Source organism: Solanum verrucosum, unplaced genomic scaffold (assembly GCF_900185275.1).
Source record: "Solanum verrucosum unplaced genomic scaffold, falcon-dt-bn FXZP01000060.1, whole genome shotgun sequence".
In the NCBI taxonomy this organism is placed as follows: domain Eukaryota; kingdom Viridiplantae; phylum Streptophyta; class Magnoliopsida; order Solanales; family Solanaceae; genus Solanum; species Solanum verrucosum.
The window spans coordinates 10,640,623-10,658,201 of record NW_026020129.1 but is presented as its reverse complement, the minus strand read 5'-3'; the positions used below and the strand labels follow the sequence as shown (position 1 = coordinate 10,658,201).

Sequence of the window (17,579 nt, the reverse complement as noted above, 5' to 3'; positions counted from 1 at the left end):
ATTTAGGGATATATTTGAAACAAAAAAAATAACACTAGAAGCATGTATAAGTTGATATGCTAACGAAAGACATGAAACAAATCACAAAGCATTCACTCTTTTTTGAAAAAAAGACTATAAGGCTATGTCATTAATAAAGTAGCTCATAGAACATTCATTATTCATTTAATATACTATAAGGTTTCCAATTGTATCCGTCAGTAAAATGCCTAGTAGTCTCTGACTTGGTCTTCGAGTGATAACTGGCCTCATCCTAGATATATTGGCTATAAAAGGACTACATTATGTATGTTGAGAAATCACAAAGAAAAAGAATCATGAGTGGAAGTGGTGCTTGCTCTTATAATAACCCTTCATATACTACAACAACCATGTTTTCTTTGAACCAAAACAAAAATAATCAATCTCAACTTCAAGTCAAAATCGAAAATTCGAAATCATGTTACACTTCTAGTACTTGTACTAGTAGTAATTTTCAGATGCCATTGCACTATCCAAGGTACAAAAAATCCGATTACGAGACGATGCCGATGTGGAAACTCGATTGCCTTCTCAGACAATATGGACTACCGGTGATCGGAGATGTTAATCACAAGAGGAAGTTTGCTATGGGAGCTTTCCTTTGGCCTAGCCAAACTTAAGCACTTTGAATGATTCGGAATATTCTGGGACGAGTTCTGCAGGTTCAACTGAACGTTACTAAATTTAAATTGTGAATTCGACTAGAAATTGTAATATTGAACTATGATCATAGTCATGGTTTTATTATTATTGAAATAATGCGATATGTCATAATGTATCCTATAGGAACATTAGTAGTGTTTTATTTTAATTTCCTCTCTTACTATATTTTATCCCTAGATTAAGGTTTCTTTAATTTAATTTACTATATATGGTGTAATTTGAATAAATTTTGAAAGAATTATCAGTGTAGCTATACATTTGCAAGGGGTTTACTTCTTTTTGGTTTTTTTATTTAGTGTTTGGTCCCCATTGGAAACAAATAATCCAGATTAACTTTAGCGATAAATTTCGTAACGAGTTGCCATTTCTTAACTATGAAAATAATATTGCATGTAGTTGTGGTAAGGTTTTGCAACCACGTACAATCTACAATATTGACTACTTCATCTGAATCCATTGGATAGATATTTTTTCTTTCTTTCATTTATTGCAAGTACTATACGTTGTACCTTTGTCGTGTCCATGAGGCAATATTGAGTAATAAAAAATAAGTATCGTGTTAGCTCGATATTCAATCAATTTAATTACGGCTGAATCTTGAATTAATTGGATCGATTGGTTGCCGATGTAACATATGCATAAAGAAAACTATAACTTCGAACTAACTCCAAACCAAAAGCAAGTTTGCGGGACGAGAATTGTTCAATATCATATAAAATAATTAACTACAATCTATGTTTGATAAAATAATATGCAGGCTCAACTTGGGCAGCAAAATATACGGATAAATCTGTCTTTCATAATAAAAAACAAACTTTCTTAAAACGTATAAATAACTCAATTCTAAAACTTAGCTCATAAAGTAAGGTTATTCATATCAATATCACTAATAACCTCAATCAATATGAAAGTCCAATATATATTATTTGTCTAGTTGGACATATCCTAACGAAAGTATTAGAAAAGGCCTATTTTTGGGTCGGGATGATATTCTCAATAAGTTTTTATTTTTTATTTTCAATGACTCAAAGTCGAGATCTCTGATTAAAAGTGAAGCAATCTCAATCATTCTATCACAGCTCATGTTTCTACTTATGAGGTTCACGTATCCATTCCTAAGATATAATTAAAATATTCTTTTTTTATATATTTCAATTCTCAAACCTAGCAATGTAAATTAACTGCAAAATTGTTTCCCATGCAATTTATTGTAGAAGCAAATTGCTTGACTTTTTTGCATATATGATCAGAGAGTGAACACGATTGATGAGTGGCTATGTACTTGCAATATTAATTACATCATAGCTACTTATATCCACTTGAGGCAATTCAACTTAGTAAAAATTGGTCGGGTTGAATTACGATTCTTTTAAAACTTATTTCATTTCACGTAACTTTTGAATGGATTAATTTAGACTTGTTCATTTATTAACTCGGTCTATTTTAGCCTATACAAATTCAATTCAATTCAATTCCATTGACTCTCTTAGCTGTGAGTATAATAAAATATTCTTCCTAGGTGTTTAAAATGGTTCATGCATATGCACCAATTATATACCAATATATATGCCTAACAAGCACGGCACTTGCTACTATCAACAGTCAATTAATCAAAGTCTCTGTATGTATATCTTGAACCACCAATGATATAAAAACAAACATGTATTTTTGCTATCAGATACACTGAAATAGGGAGAGAGGTGAGCAAGAGAGGAGGGAGGCGAGTGAGATAGTTTATGTATCCCACATACATGTAAATCACTCTTGTATGATCTGGAATATGAGATATATTCTGAAATATAGATATATGAGAAAAGAGGCGAGCGAGATAGTCAAATACATGTGAATCCACTTGTATACAAGGGTGGCTCAATGCTTATAAAAATGAGGCATACGTCTTAGGCCGCCAAATTCGAAGGGCCATAATAATAAAATTATTATAAGTTTTTTTAACAAAAAAAAAATATACTATATTTTTTAATTTATTTGTCATATTTTAGTTTCTTTCGAAATATTAAAGAATGTTTCTTTTTGGTGGTCAATTTTTAAATTTAACTTCCACATGATATGTTTAACACCACAAGATTACAAAATATTTTGATATATATAGTTTAAGACCATAGAAAAAATAAAGTTTTTTTTATTAAAAAGAAAGAAATAACTTTGAATCCCAATAATAAAAAAATTATTAAAAGTTAGGCATCAAATTTATTTTTGGCTTTAGGCCAACTAAATAAATTGCACTAATTTTGAACTCATCTCCACAATCCAAATTCTAACAAATTTCATAATATTAAAAACTCGCGTGAAAGAAAGTATTTACTCATAAACTAGTAAAATTTATACTGTTTATCCAAAAAAAAATGACCTTTTATATCATTTTAAGAGTTGATGACCTAAAATATTAAGAGTCCACAAGACCCAAAACATTGAGCCCACAATTGGACCTAAAAAAAATAAATAGATATGTCTCAGACCAAGCGGCAGGCCCAATAATACAACCAGTTAAGATCAGATCCAATGCTAAAATGTGGAAAGATGCAAAGGCCAACGAATATGGCGCCAACTAAGGGTAGAGAATAGATAACAACCTAATAATAAGTTAGCTGACTTTTTCCCTCGCAATACATTTGGCAAGCCCCACATTCTTCAATTACCGATTTTTTAGTTCATTCATCCAAATTATTTTTTTAAAAAAAATATTACTTATTATTATAAAACAAAATTACATTTTCATATCTCAAACTTTTTCATCAATCACAATTTTTCAAAACAATTTCTGAAAATTTGTTGTGAAATTGAAGTGAAAAATCTCTTTTCGTTTTGATACATTTTTTCTTTCGCTCTCTCTGCGAATAAAGCTCTTTTTTTTAAATCTTACAAGATAAAGAGTTGTTCGCAGAGAGAGTTGAAGAAATATATTAATTACTACTAATTAATAATTAATTAATTAACAATGGCGATTAATGGTTCTTCTAGTAAGGTGATGGTTGACTTCTTTGTTGCATTTGCCTTAATTTTCTCCATCTTGTTGCCTACTGCTCAAGCCCAACAGCCTTATGCTCCGGCCCCTGCTCCGACAAGTGATGGTATGTTTTTTTTGTCATAACAGCTTTATTATGAGTTCACGTGAATTTAGTAATTTTTGTCCAAATTTTCTATACATGTTTAGTTTTTATATGATTAAACCCGTTATTATGGCACATTTGACTTAAGGTTCTTGTAAAAATTCATAAACTTAGAATTTTGAACTGAATCGTCTTTGAGTATACTAGAATTCGATAAATTTTGTTTGTAGCTTGAATGTATAATAAGAAATTACTATATGTTAATGTGTCATAATGATAATAACTCATAAACTTCAAATCTGAATCCCACAAAAAATATGTTGTTTTGTTGTTAGTTTAAATTTGTTGATCGATCGATTCTAGTATCTTTTTGTTCGACTTAGATGTTCTTTGCATATAATTATGTTTTGGTAGAAATGATATTGGTGAACATGATGTTCACCAGAATTCTTGTGCCAAATTAGGCAGCCTAATATTTTTGTTTTATATTCTTGGTAACATAGGCCTTTTAGAATGAGATATTTTTGTTTTTCAGACGATATTCAATATTTGTTAAATTTGAATATAGCTTGGGAGAAGCACTTATTACCATTTTTTTTACTCTGTTGGGAAAAATAATACTTTTTTTGCTGTCCTATTTACATAACCATGTCACTCATGAGATAATTATAGATTATTTAATAGTCTAATATGTTTTTAGCTAATTAATATTATTTAATAGTCTAATATGTTTTTAGCTAATTAATTTTATTGTTGTGTTCAGGAACAACAATTGACCAAGGGATTGCATACGTATTAATGTTGTTAGCATTGGCAGTTACATACTTCATTCACTAAGTTGATGTTCCCTTTAGTGTCTAATTAATTATTAATTGTATTTTGGTGAAGATGATTAATTAATTTTGTCAGTGCCTATTATTTTGACATATACATGAAATATATATAAGGTTGTTGTCATATTGTGTTGCTAGGACATGTAAATTTTGTCATCTTCATTCTAACTTTTGACAAGCTATTAATTTGCTTTGAGATTTTTCAACAAAATCCATGTATTTCCACAATTTTTTTTGGATCTTTTTTTTTTAGTTATTAGCCAATGTTGATCATCTTTACAATGGCCAATTCCATCATAAAATTTTTATTATGATGTATGGATCAGCTTGACACACATTTTGAATACAGTCTTTTGCCTTATTCTCTTTTTTTGTTGATGTTATGTAATACATGAAGTTATAAACTTGAGAAAAGAAAAAAAAAACTAATATAGGAGAAAGGAAACTCAAATATTGACAATGGTGATTAGATCATTATTCGAACTAGTAATATTTATGCAAAGATGTTGGATATTCTGTATTTTTGTTTGTGGGCCTGTATTAGGTGTTTCAGATAAGGCCCATAAATGTGGACTTGGGCTTTCATCCTACATTTGTGTATTTTAAGCCCAAATTGCTCCAACTTGCAATTTAATGTCATTATACCAATTAGTTGAGATTATGTTTTAGTCTTTCAAGGAATGTCAAATATAATATGCTGATAAAAATCTAAATAAATTATAGTAAACTAGATTATTTTATTTTATTTTAATAATAAGACTTAGATGGTTTATCTAGAGTGACATGAACAATGAGAACTCATATAATTGACCACAACTTAATTATTATTGTTTCATGGGATACATGACCAAGCAATCAAGTAATTCAAAAGTGGGATTCATACTACAACTTGGATTGTCCGGTGCGAATTGAATTAGTAAGTCCCAAATCGAGTATCAAATATCGAGTGAAAAATCAGGAAAAAACTTTGAGTTGCTCCAATGAAAACTATTGATTTTGGAGTTGACTATATCCTTTGACTTTTTCATTAGAAAAACATATCCTATAAGCATTTTATTGATAACCCATACAAAAGCATGATATTTGAAAATTTTGCTACAAAGTGTGTTTGTATAAAGAGGCCCACAATAAGTGGGCCAAGTTTCGGCATGTGAAGCGTGAATATATTAAATTTAGCCCATTTTGTACTTATTATCATAAAAAATATCATGCCTCTTTATGTGTCTACAGTCCTCAATTTTACAAACAATCTTTACATTGTAATTTATAGATTTTCTTTTATCTTTGAGCTTAAGGTCTCTCGAAAATAATTTATCTACCTTTATAAGGTAAGGATAAGATCTGTGTATATCAGATCGCACTTTATGATACTACACTGAGTATTGTTTTTGTTGTAATTTATAAATATTTTAAATTACGATCTAAAAGATTCTTTTGAATATACTCATAATAGTATAACATACCTTATGTAGTTCTATAGAGATTTACGAGGACAGAATGTACGCAGATCTTATCATTTATTTTGGGTCTGGGCCTGTTTTAAGAAATCAGCCCAAAGATTTCTTACATTCCGACCCATCACTTTCTTGTCGGTGGGTGAGAATGACATATTGGGCCCTACTTGTACAGAAATTGGGTTTTAAAAAACAGCCTTTTATTTAGTAGCCAAATTGCATGAAGAGACACATAACAATGGCCTTTAGTATTTTACCCATACAGTGGCCGCAAATGGACTCACCCTTGGTTGACACGTGGATTGTTATTCCGCGAAAAAATTTATTTCCTCAATCTCATTTATATGATGAAGCTTGACTTGATACTGAATTTAAGAAAGAAAGAACCAACGACAACTACAACATACTCAATGAAATTTCATTAAGTGGGGTCTTGAAAGGGTATAGTGTACACAAACTTTATCATTACCTCATGGAGGTAGATAGACTCTCAGCTCAAAAACACATCAAATCCAAGTAAAAGAAAAAAAACACGATAAGAAAAAAGAAAAATATTTTGAAATTTGTATTCTAAAATAAGTTCTAAATATTGGTGTCACTAATGGATATTTAAAGTTAATCATTACTAATTATAGAAATGTTATTATTTTTTAGATATAGAAATTGAAATAGAGGAATGTAAAAATAAAAAAATTCCACCAATAAAGTATTTTATTTATACCAATATATAGTACTCCATAATAGTACCTCCATACATATTTCACATGAATGCCTTCTTCCTTTGTTGCTAAAATTTAATTAAAGTTCATGCATATTACATAGTGGACCACTTTTTATGTTTTTTTTTGGTTCGTGAATTAAATTATTTTTTCTTCCTCAAAAGGGACATCAAGTGGACAAAATATACAACAATAATACACGTTTGTTTTAGTGTTTTTTAACTAGTGAAGTTTAAAAAATCTAGGTTGTACCATTGATAATTCCATGACTATTAACATCTCTATAAGTTCGAATTTGTCAATTGAAACGTAGATAATATATTTTATTTCGAAATATCAATAAATTCACGTCCAAACACCTATTTATATACTAGCACCACCACTTCAAGTTGATGATTATACATAGTTCTAAAGGAACATTCGATGTGATAGTTCATAGAGAATAATCGAAGGGCCATTATGTTAATGGTTTGAATTTTTGTAGAGCGATCGTTCCATCTTTATCATTAAGCTATCGAGGAATATGTATTAATTAAGAAAGTCAATTTTTATTCTTCAGACCAATCTATAACCGACAAAAATTGAATCTCTAACTCTTTTTCACATACAACAATAATAACATATCGAGGACGATTTCACAAATAGCATGTACATTATTAAATGAATATTTGGCTTAACTCAAATACATATAAGTAATCTAGGAATCTCATTCCTTATTGATGTGGGATATCAATTTTATCAGCTTTATCCCTATCTTATAATAATAGAGAGACTATTTTTTCTGTCCAAGCGTAAAGCCTCAAAGAAGGAAGCCGCGATCAACCATCTCCTTTCGAGATTCAATATAGTTTTGTTAAATATAATTTTTCGAAAAACAAAAAAGATTTATTTTTATTTTATTTTATTTATAAAAAGAGCATTTGGGGCAGTGAGGGACCATGGGCATGCAGACAGAGCAGAGGGGTTGCCCTTACAAAGGACGGAAAGGGCAAATGGGCACTTGCTATTTGCTATTTTTCCCCATTACCATTTCGTGACTTCTGCCCAAGTACTGCCCAACTTGACGGGACGGGAGTCAGGTAGAATCAAGTGGTTCTTCTACGTAAAAATTATACTATTTATATATGATTAAAAATATTCTTATATAATGTATAATATATGTATTCATGTGTTTAACCGGATTTTGTAGCTATCTAGTGACCAGGGTTAAAAATATTGATAGTGAGAAGGTAAAATTTTGTTTTCCACGCTCGATTTGGGTAAAACGTATGTGTTTTTTGTTAACTGTGTGATATTTATATCGAGTCATCAAATCTTGCAGGTATAACTATGGATAAAGATAGTAAACCACCTTACGACTAATTAAAGATAGTAATCCAAGTCCTACACACTATTATTCTGTCATTTTCATATTCGTCTCGCCGAATCATTGACTATAATTATTGTTATTAGCTAATTCAATCCAACATATCAATTGCTTAGGGCCAAACTCACATAATATTGCCCAAAACACCCATATCATTAAAATAATTCCTAAATTATTAGGTTGTTTTTTTTTCTTTTAAACTCCCAACAACAAAATTTTTAAAAAAAATTAAAAATAGTTATAGTACAGAGTACTCACCCTGCGCAAAATAGCTCTGCCGCCGCAATTGGTAGTATTGTTTTCAGCAACAGTGGCTGAATTATACCAAGTGGGGGTGCCTCATGATTTTACGGGACCAGCTGACTTGAGCTGAGGCAGTTGCGTAATATCGAGTTTATCTGAATTCAATAACTTTGATTTGGAATTTAAATATATATACACAAATATAAAAAAAAGTTACAAAATATATAGTAGATATGATTCATTTCTAAAATAAATAATCGATTCAACGTTAACATTTTTTTTTTTAGATTTAAACTCATAAAGATTAAATTTCAAATATAACACTTAAGGTGGAGGTGGGGCCGCAGGGACGGAGCCAGCTTAGTATAAGGGGGTTCATCCGAACTCCTTTGACGGAAAATTATATTATTTATACATGGTTAAAATATTTTTTTAGGTATATATAGTAGATGTCGAACCCACTTCGCTACTTCATGTGTCAATTTCTACAGATTTTAAACCCCTTACCGTAAATCTTGGCTCCACCAGCGGATGGGGGAAGTGGCTCACTATGGTCCGTTGAGGTATACAAGGTGTATCTTTTAAGCAAAAACGAAGAAGATCTTTTTTATTGCTGACTCTCTCTGATTCCAATCTTTGTAAAGTTTTTAGAATCTTTCTTTGACCACTACTCTTAACTGATTCCTCTTGGACCCTCATGATTTGGAAAATTTAACCTTGATTATGTATCCTTTGTTTTTAATTAATTAAGCCTTTTCAATTTGACATAATTGACATTTATGTTCTTTAACTTTGGATATACATAAAAAAAAAACACTTAAACGTGTATAAAGTTGAATAAGTACACACATTGATCCTATGTGACATAACACAAACCAGTTCTTATCTCACACAAATAAGTAGACACATTAAAAGTGGCGGATCTAGAACTTTTAATAAGGGAGTTCAATATCTAAAGAACTAAACACACAAACTAATTGAAGGAGGTTCGACATCTATTATATATACATAAAAAATAATTTTAACTATGTATAAATAGTAAAATTTTCCGTCGAAGGGGGTTCGGATGAATCCCCTAACAAAAGCCTAGCTCCGCCCCTATACACATACATTCATTTTTTTTTTTGAATCGAGTGTCTTAAAAAATACTTAAAGGATAAAGTCAGCGTATACCCTATCTCTCGTTAACTCTGCTTTTGGAATTATTATGAAGTACTGAATATGTTATTATTATCGTTATAAATTTGAAACAAAGATAACTATCACGAGTTATGTTGGGATATCAATATCTTTTTAGTAATTGGTGTGAATGAGGGAGAAGTTTCTAGTGAAATTAAAAAAAAAATTGTGTTTCGAAAATATCAATACTTGTCAAAAAGTAAGAAAAAGGAAGTCATATTTTGAAGCGTGGAAACAGCCAAAGCACACCTTTAATTTAATTTGGCGTAAATGTAACTCACGCTTAACTACTTTTTTTTTGTTGGTTTTGTTTTAATTAAAAACATTAGTGTTATATTTTTTTTATATTAGATGAGATTTGAGACTTTGAGATAAATGTTTAGAAAGCATGCGTATGACTTAAAGAAATATGTACTCCTATGTATTTGGGCTTTCTATCGTTATAAATACTCGAATAACGTGAATAAAAAATCTAATATAAGCTCATTAATCTGGTGATTGAGTCATGTAATAATTGATTTGAGGTAGAAACGATTATATTATTAAAACTTGTGTAAGAAAATTTGAAGTATAAAGAGAACAATATCATACTATATTTGGAGCATCCTTGGGTTGTGTATATGTATAGAATATATATTTCCTCTGTCTTAATTTTTATAGCATTGTTTGCTTGGACATGAAAGTTTATGAAAAAAGATTGATTTTTGAAATTTGTAATCTAAAACAAGACAGAAAATATAGAAAAATATCATTTCTTTTGAGATGGACTATAAATAAAGTATGTCACCTAAATTAGAAAACAATTTGACTACTATTTAGGAGCTCCCGCTACACTTATGTAAGACTACTTTTGAGCCGAGAATCTATCATTAAAAACAATCTCTCCATCTCATAAAGATAGTTAGAGATAAGGTCAGCATACAACCTATCCACATAGGCAGAGTCATGATTAGGAGTTTAGAGGTTCTAAATTTTAGGATAACAGAAAAAAAATATTGGAAAACATGCTTTTTTTTATAAAAAAAAAAGGGAGACTTTTGTTGACATAGTGAAGGTTCAAAACCCCAACACTAGCGTTGAGAGCATTTCCACGACCCTTTTTTTACCACTAAGCCATCAATCAAACTTGTTAAGGGTACATATCTATTTATTTAATTTTCTAATACAAATATAGGGTCTACGGAAAAACTACTGATTCATCCAAATTCATGAACCCACTTAGTTCCGCCTCTGCCTATCCAACTATTCTCTCCATACAGGCTTCACTTATTGTGGGATTACACTATATATATTATTGTAGTAGTTTATGATTAGCAAATCATTTTAAGCAATGTAGGGTAAGAGAGCCTATATATCTTAGTGACCTAGCAAGGAAACAATACTTTAACAATAGTATTCAAAATTGAAATATCATCAAAAGAGAAAGACACAAAAGACATAAAGTAGTCATGAAGGTCATGGAAATTTGTGTAATAATAATAATTATAGAAGCAATGCAAGTAGTAGTAAGATGGAAAATTCACTTTGTTATTCTACAAGATTTTCTGGGACCCAAAACAAAGATACTATAGAATTTCTAAAGAAAATGACTTTTGCCAGCAAATTGATGTCTTTAAGAGGCAAATTGGTGCTAAGGCTAGAAACCTCAGAGGATACTACTAACTGTAGGTCCCTTCCTATTCTTTTTTTTGCTTCTTTTCAAAATATAAATTATAAACACTCTAGACCAACCAAAATATATATCCCCCTTTATTCCAATAAAAATATCACAATTCCCCTTTTCTCTTTTTCTTTTTCTTGGACGATATTCTTCATCGTGTTGATCGCTTGAGTCTATACTTTATTTTAATTTGACGTGATGACATTAAATGAGAAGCGTACTAATGCAGGAAGAGATAGGAACATCTATTCTATCTATATAAATAAACGAGAAACGTATTAATGTTGAAAGGAGAATCGGAATAGGATTAAGCCTTTAAGAATGCAGATGAGTGTTTGCAATCAGCCCAATCTGAACATCTATTTTATTTGTATATCTAGGAGATCGTCTTTCTATACATGTAGATTAATATTTCTTAAGAATGATATGATCTACGACCCGTACCTAGGGATGGTTGTTAGAAGACATTCATCACTTTTCAACGATTAGAGAGGCTCTATTTAGTATATTAAGAAAAAAGATGTTCAGAGGGGCTAGAAAGACTCGATCATAGAATTTTGAACACCTACGTGCTGGTCATGCAACATTTGGTTTATATATTTTTATTTATTTATTTAAAAATTCTGAAATTGTTCTATTTACTAAGAACTTGAATTGGACCCCTCATTCACATGCTCCATTTTTTTGAAAATAAATCTTGTAAGATTTCACAAAATATTTAAGAAAGATAATAATCAGAAAAAGGCTGATTTTCTTCAGGCAGAAATCAGGAGAAAATGAGAGGGACATTTTGTTGTGTTAGGTTCTTTATAGAAAGTTGGATTTGCTGTCAATTTGTTGGTCATTTAAGAGAAAAATAAAACAAATATTCCAAAAAAATTGTAATTAATGTTATTCTTGGATTTTGTCTGATAATATGTGGGCAATATATACATTTTAATTCTGTAAAAAAAATTTTTTTTTTTTTTTTTTTTTTTGTGATGCAGAAGGGTCTGTTTGGGTGTTGCAGTGTAACAACAGAGAGAGGCCTAGTTGATTGTCCAAAAATTTGTCATTTTTGAATCAATAACAGCTCATCATAGGACCACTTATTACCATGTTGAGTTTGATATTGATTTTACAAAACAAGTTAACTGTTTTTTGAAATTCTCGTATACTCCTTTTTTTATCGAGAAAGATAACAAGCGAATCGCGAAAAAGGAGAAGATGGAATAATCATCTTATATATATCTCCTTTCTTCATTGATTTTTTGGGAAAAGGAATACAAAAGAGATCGAAGAAAAAGGAGAGGATGGAATAATCATCTTATTTTCGTTCTCTATGTACGAATTGCATGTTGGCACGAAAAAATAAAGATGCCTCACCATATTGCATGAAGACATAATAATAACATATATTCGTGGTCATTTATATGCCTAATATATTGTGTTTAGGATCAAAACGAACTTAATTAGTAATCTTAAACCATTTATATATATATGAAACTTTTTTATGATCATGACTTCTTGGAAATTTGTTATTTAATGTATGAGTATGACTATAGTCTATATATTATTAAAGTGTCATAGTGATTTTTGTGTGCGATTCTATTATTGTGAATAGAAAGGGAAGAGGAAAAAAAGGAGAAGATATGGAATAATCATCTTATATCTTTTTTCTATGTATGAATGGCATGTTGGCACTAAAAAGAATATATCTTAGTATATTACATACAATAGCGTTCGTGGTGGTATTTCAGATTTCTATTAATACATTGTGTTTAAGATCAAAATGAACTTGCTAGAGTACTTAAACCATTTATATAAAACTCCTTTTTCACTTCTACAAAAAATTGTTAAACTTAATGTATGAGAATTATATAAATGTCATATGAATTATCATGTGTGATTCTATTATTGTGAATAAAAAGGGGACAGGGAATAAGGAGAAGACGGAATAATTATACTACATCTCTCCTCTATATTTGAATCCTAATGTCTTATATCACTCTACATTAAACACATTAATAACATTCATATATATCAGATACATCATATATCGCATCCAAGATCAAAATAAGTTTACAATTATACTTAAAACAACATATATGAAAATTGAAACTCCTTATAATTACTTGGAGAAAATTTGTTAAACTCCTTATATTTGTATACAAAAATAAATTAAACTTTTTATAGTGGTTTACTTTTTTTTTGTGTGTATAAAATTTGCTAATTTGAGGAAAAGGACATAATCATGAGAAAAGGGTCCCAATGAATCATCACCTGAAGAAAAAAATGAAAACAAAATTCATATTTTTGGAGGATAAAATGGAAATCTCTTCTGTCCCAAACAAACATGTTGTCAACCTATACAATTATTGCCTCATTTTCCTATAATTCCAACAATATTATTTTGTGTTTCTCTAACTGAATTTCTGTCTTACTGACCACATTTCATATCAAAAATCACAATTCATTTTTCAACAAATTATTCCTTCATTCATTAGAAGATGTTACTTATAGGTGTAAAATTAGAAGAGAAATTAATGTAGTGACAATATAAGAAAATCAACTACTAAACTAGGACAACGAGGTAAGCTTATAAGTTGGTCAAAACTAGCAAGAATACTTTACTAAATGAAGATAAAGATTTTAATTTATAAGTTGGTCAAAACTAACAAGAGTATTTACTAAACTAAAACAAGGCAAACTAGTCAAATGAGTAACATACTAGATAAACTAAAAAAAATCATAAGCTAAACTCAGACAAAAGTCATAAGTTGGTCAATCCCAACTTGTAATTTTACAAGTTATTATAAGATTTTTTTGTTTAACGTAACATTTTGCAATTTAATTGTCTTTGTTAATCGTCCCTTTTTATGTAAACAAATACTTCTAAGTATTAATTTTGACATTTATTGTGTTTAATTTCAAATGTTTATCAATTATTTTTAATCAGTTAATCCGTGCGATCAACTAAAGACTCACTAATAAAATAATTGTACTGTTGTGTGGCATTTAGTTAGTTAAGTCCTTTTACAACTCATACATGCCGTTTTAATTTGTGTGGACTGGTATTTATATATCTACAAACATTATGTTAAAAGGCTATATTACAATTAATAATTCTAATGTACACATGTGACCTATTTGTCCCGCTTTCTTGATATTTGCTTTACATGATTAATTAAACGCTATACTAAATTATTGTATAATTGAACTAAAAAGATCATTTAATAAAACCATAAAAATATAAACAAATATAAAGAATGTAGACAAAGAAACTACAATAGTAGTATAGTTGCAAATCCATCTTTCATTCTCAAGTGTAGAGTTATAATCCCGCTAACAATTCCCCGAGAATATTTCAGTACGTGAGATAAGTTGAGATATTTAAAAATTAAATTTAGAAGAAAAATTTGTATTGTGTTTGATTGAAGGTATAAATTTACTTCGAAATATCTTAAAATAAATTTGTACCGTTAACTGATTACAAGAGTAAATTTTAGATAGAATGACTTAGAAGGTTCTTGCGCTTGGCTCGGAATATCAACTGAACCCTTCTACTCACGACTTTGCCAACTAAATACTTAAACTCGATAAACTCAATCTTTTAAATTTATCCCAAACTTAATCACGGACAAAAAGGTGTATTAGTTGGTTAATAATGAATAGAAAGTCATAAGTACAAATGCTTTGTGAATCTTGAAATGCAACGTGGAAAAACCAAAACCAAAACTCTTATACTGTCGTCTATTCTATGGTTTGTGGTACCAAAAGTTTCATCCTACATTTATTGGTAAAAAAATATACGTCTTTCCCATTCAACTAATCTTGGAGCACAACTAGTTAGGTAAAAAGTTCATACATTTAATTCTTTGTGTGAGCATTTTTACATAAAGGCATTTTGAATTTGAATTAGAATAAAATATATAGTGATGAGTTGAACTTATTATATACATATAAAAAAAGGTTTGTACTATTATGTCAAACTCTAAGATAAGTATATGTAATCATCAAATACATTAGAGTTGTGAAGATTAATTATATAGTCTTTGTGACTCTTCATTAGAAATTTCGAGTTCAATACATGTTCAAATTAGTCAAAACTTCAAATGTTCAATACAAATATCAAATGCCGAATGAAACCAATACTAAAATTTGAAGCATTGAGAATGTGTTCAGGTTAAGCATGAGTGAATGCAGGCTAAAAACATTCATGCCATTTCATTCTTTCACCTAATTCTTGTTGCTACTAAAGTCACGTGTCCGTACACGTGCCTTTATCAGACCCCATCCCCCCCACCCCCTCCAAAATAAAAATAAAAACAAAAATAATTAATTTGCAATTAAAAGAATAATTAGTGAATAATTAACAATTGCTAAAATTGTTTATTGTTATTAACGAAATAGTAGTAGAAGCACAAAACACAAAAACAACACTGTACCGCAAAATCTCATCCATCTTCATCACCGTTAATGTGACGGAGCTGTTACATATTAATACTACTAATTACTCGCTAATCACTCACATTAATCAACAAATTTAAACAAAACTAATAAACTAAACACAAGATTAAATTTTAAAATACGAATCTTAAACCATTTATACTATCGCCGATTAAACTGCCGATGAAATCAAAGAGCCACAAGCGGATCAGACCCGAATACATCTCCGAAATCCTGAAAGAAATCTTCTTCGGGCCAAGATGAAGATCCGAAACCGAAATCAGTAGTACTTGACCCGAATAACATGTTATTGCAGTCGGGTAAAGTAATCGGTTCAAACAAGTCGGATATGGTAACCGGGTTCTCGAACTGAAACAAATCGTCGGGGATGAAACTCTCAAACGGTGGAAAATCGCAGAAGTTTTCCGACATGGAAATGCCATTTTTGTCCCTGATATCGGAGGGTAAAATCGATAATGACTCAGCTTCAGCTTCTTCGTTATTCTGAGATTCATCAAATGAAGTTGAAGCACACCGGAGAACGGACTTCGGCGAGCGTTGATCGTTGTGGGATTCTTCACCGGAGTTGTAGCCGGAGCAGCTGGTTTTCGTCGCCGGAGGAGTGGCGAAGTTTGTGAGCGCGTCAGGTCCACGTAGCTGAATAGCCGCGTGGTCATAAACCATGGCAGCTTCTTCAGCAGTATCGTAAGTGCCTAACCATAACCGTACACGTCTCAGTGGATCTCTGATTTCTGCCGCCCATTTACCCCAAGGCCGTTGCCGTACGCCGCGAAACTTTTTAACATTGTTCACTTTTAGCTTACTCGCCGCCGTCGTTGCTCCGGCGTTCTTCTTCCGCCTTTTTGGTGGTGCAGCGACAACGGGAGCAGTTTCCGACGACGACCCATTTCTCAAAACCCCATTTACACTTCCATTACAGTTGCTGCTCTGCTCTATTCGAACTTCATTTACAAATTTTCTCACTCTTTGACGGCCATAAAACCTCTGTTCCCCTTCATCACTTGAAGAGTCAGTAGCATCAGCATCAGTGACAGTAATCCGTACAACTCTAGGACCGGCAGCATTCATCTTAGAGCCTCTCCTCCGACCAGTAAAACTCGCCGGAGCTGATGCTCTAACCATAGTGATTTGCTTTCTGTGTTCAGTATACTTAACCCCACTAGACAACATGGTTTGTTGGTCCATTTTTATGTGATTTTCTCAGATTCGCATTGAAAGCGAAAGTGTGAGAGAGGGCGTGAAGTAAGAAAGGGGAAAAAGATTCTTCGAACAAAGACGACTAAAGAGAGAAGAGGGTCTTTAAGGCACAAGCTTTTGTAACAGTTTTTAGTATGAAAAAGTGAAAAAACAAAAATCTTCAAGAACTGATTGTGTTGGAAACCACCCCTTTTAAACCCAAAAAAGTAGCAGAAAAAAAGAAGATTAAGAGCTTCAAAATCTTTTTTCAAAGATAAGAATATCAAAAAAAAATATGGGTTACGTCAGTTCTGCAACACCAGAAGCAGAAAATACACAGAAAAAAAGTTTCAGAAGAAAACAGAGACAGACAGAACCGTATAAAAGGAGCAAAAAAAAAAAAAGAATCAGTTTTGGAGAATTGCTCACTTTGCTATAAGAAGTAAAATTTCTGAAGAAATTAGTATTCTGTGAAATTTTCAGAGAAAAAAATGAAAACAGAGTACAATATTGAACTGAGTGTATAGGATGAAGAGTTAGAGTGGAGAGTGGAGACCGAAACAACTGGAAATCCTATTATATATAGGATCTTCTAGTCGAAACAGTTAAAAAAAAAAGAAAAGACCCAAATAATTAATCAAGATTAATTAAGACTAATTAAACAGTAAAAATGTGATTAATGGTGGGGTTCTAACGGAGGTGTAAGGTACCGGCGAGTGAGGTTGAGATATTTTACGAGCCGCCGCAT

The 17,579-nt window shown here is 30.9% G+C and overlaps 2 protein-coding genes across 2 annotated transcripts; one reads left to right on the top strand and one right to left on the bottom strand.

The window, feature by feature from the left end:
- The first annotated feature begins 308 nt into the window (after positions 1–308).
- On the top strand, positions 309–641 carry LOC125826290 (uncharacterized). Its single transcript, XM_049505613.1, has one exon. It carries the CDS (start codon positions 318–320, stop codon positions 639–641), a length of 324 nt encoding a protein of 107 aa, XP_049361570.1. The 5' UTR covers positions 309–317.
- Positions 642–15,603: 14,962 nt separating this feature from the next.
- Positions 15,604–16,953, bottom strand: LOC125826280 (ethylene-responsive transcription factor CRF2-like). Its single transcript, XM_049505603.1, has one exon. The coding sequence runs from the start codon at positions 16,838–16,840 to the stop codon at positions 15,824–15,826; it is 1,017 nt and encodes a 338-aa protein (XP_049361560.1). The 5' UTR covers positions 16,841–16,953; the 3' UTR covers positions 15,604–15,823.
- Positions 16,954–17,579: the final 626 nt, after the last annotated feature.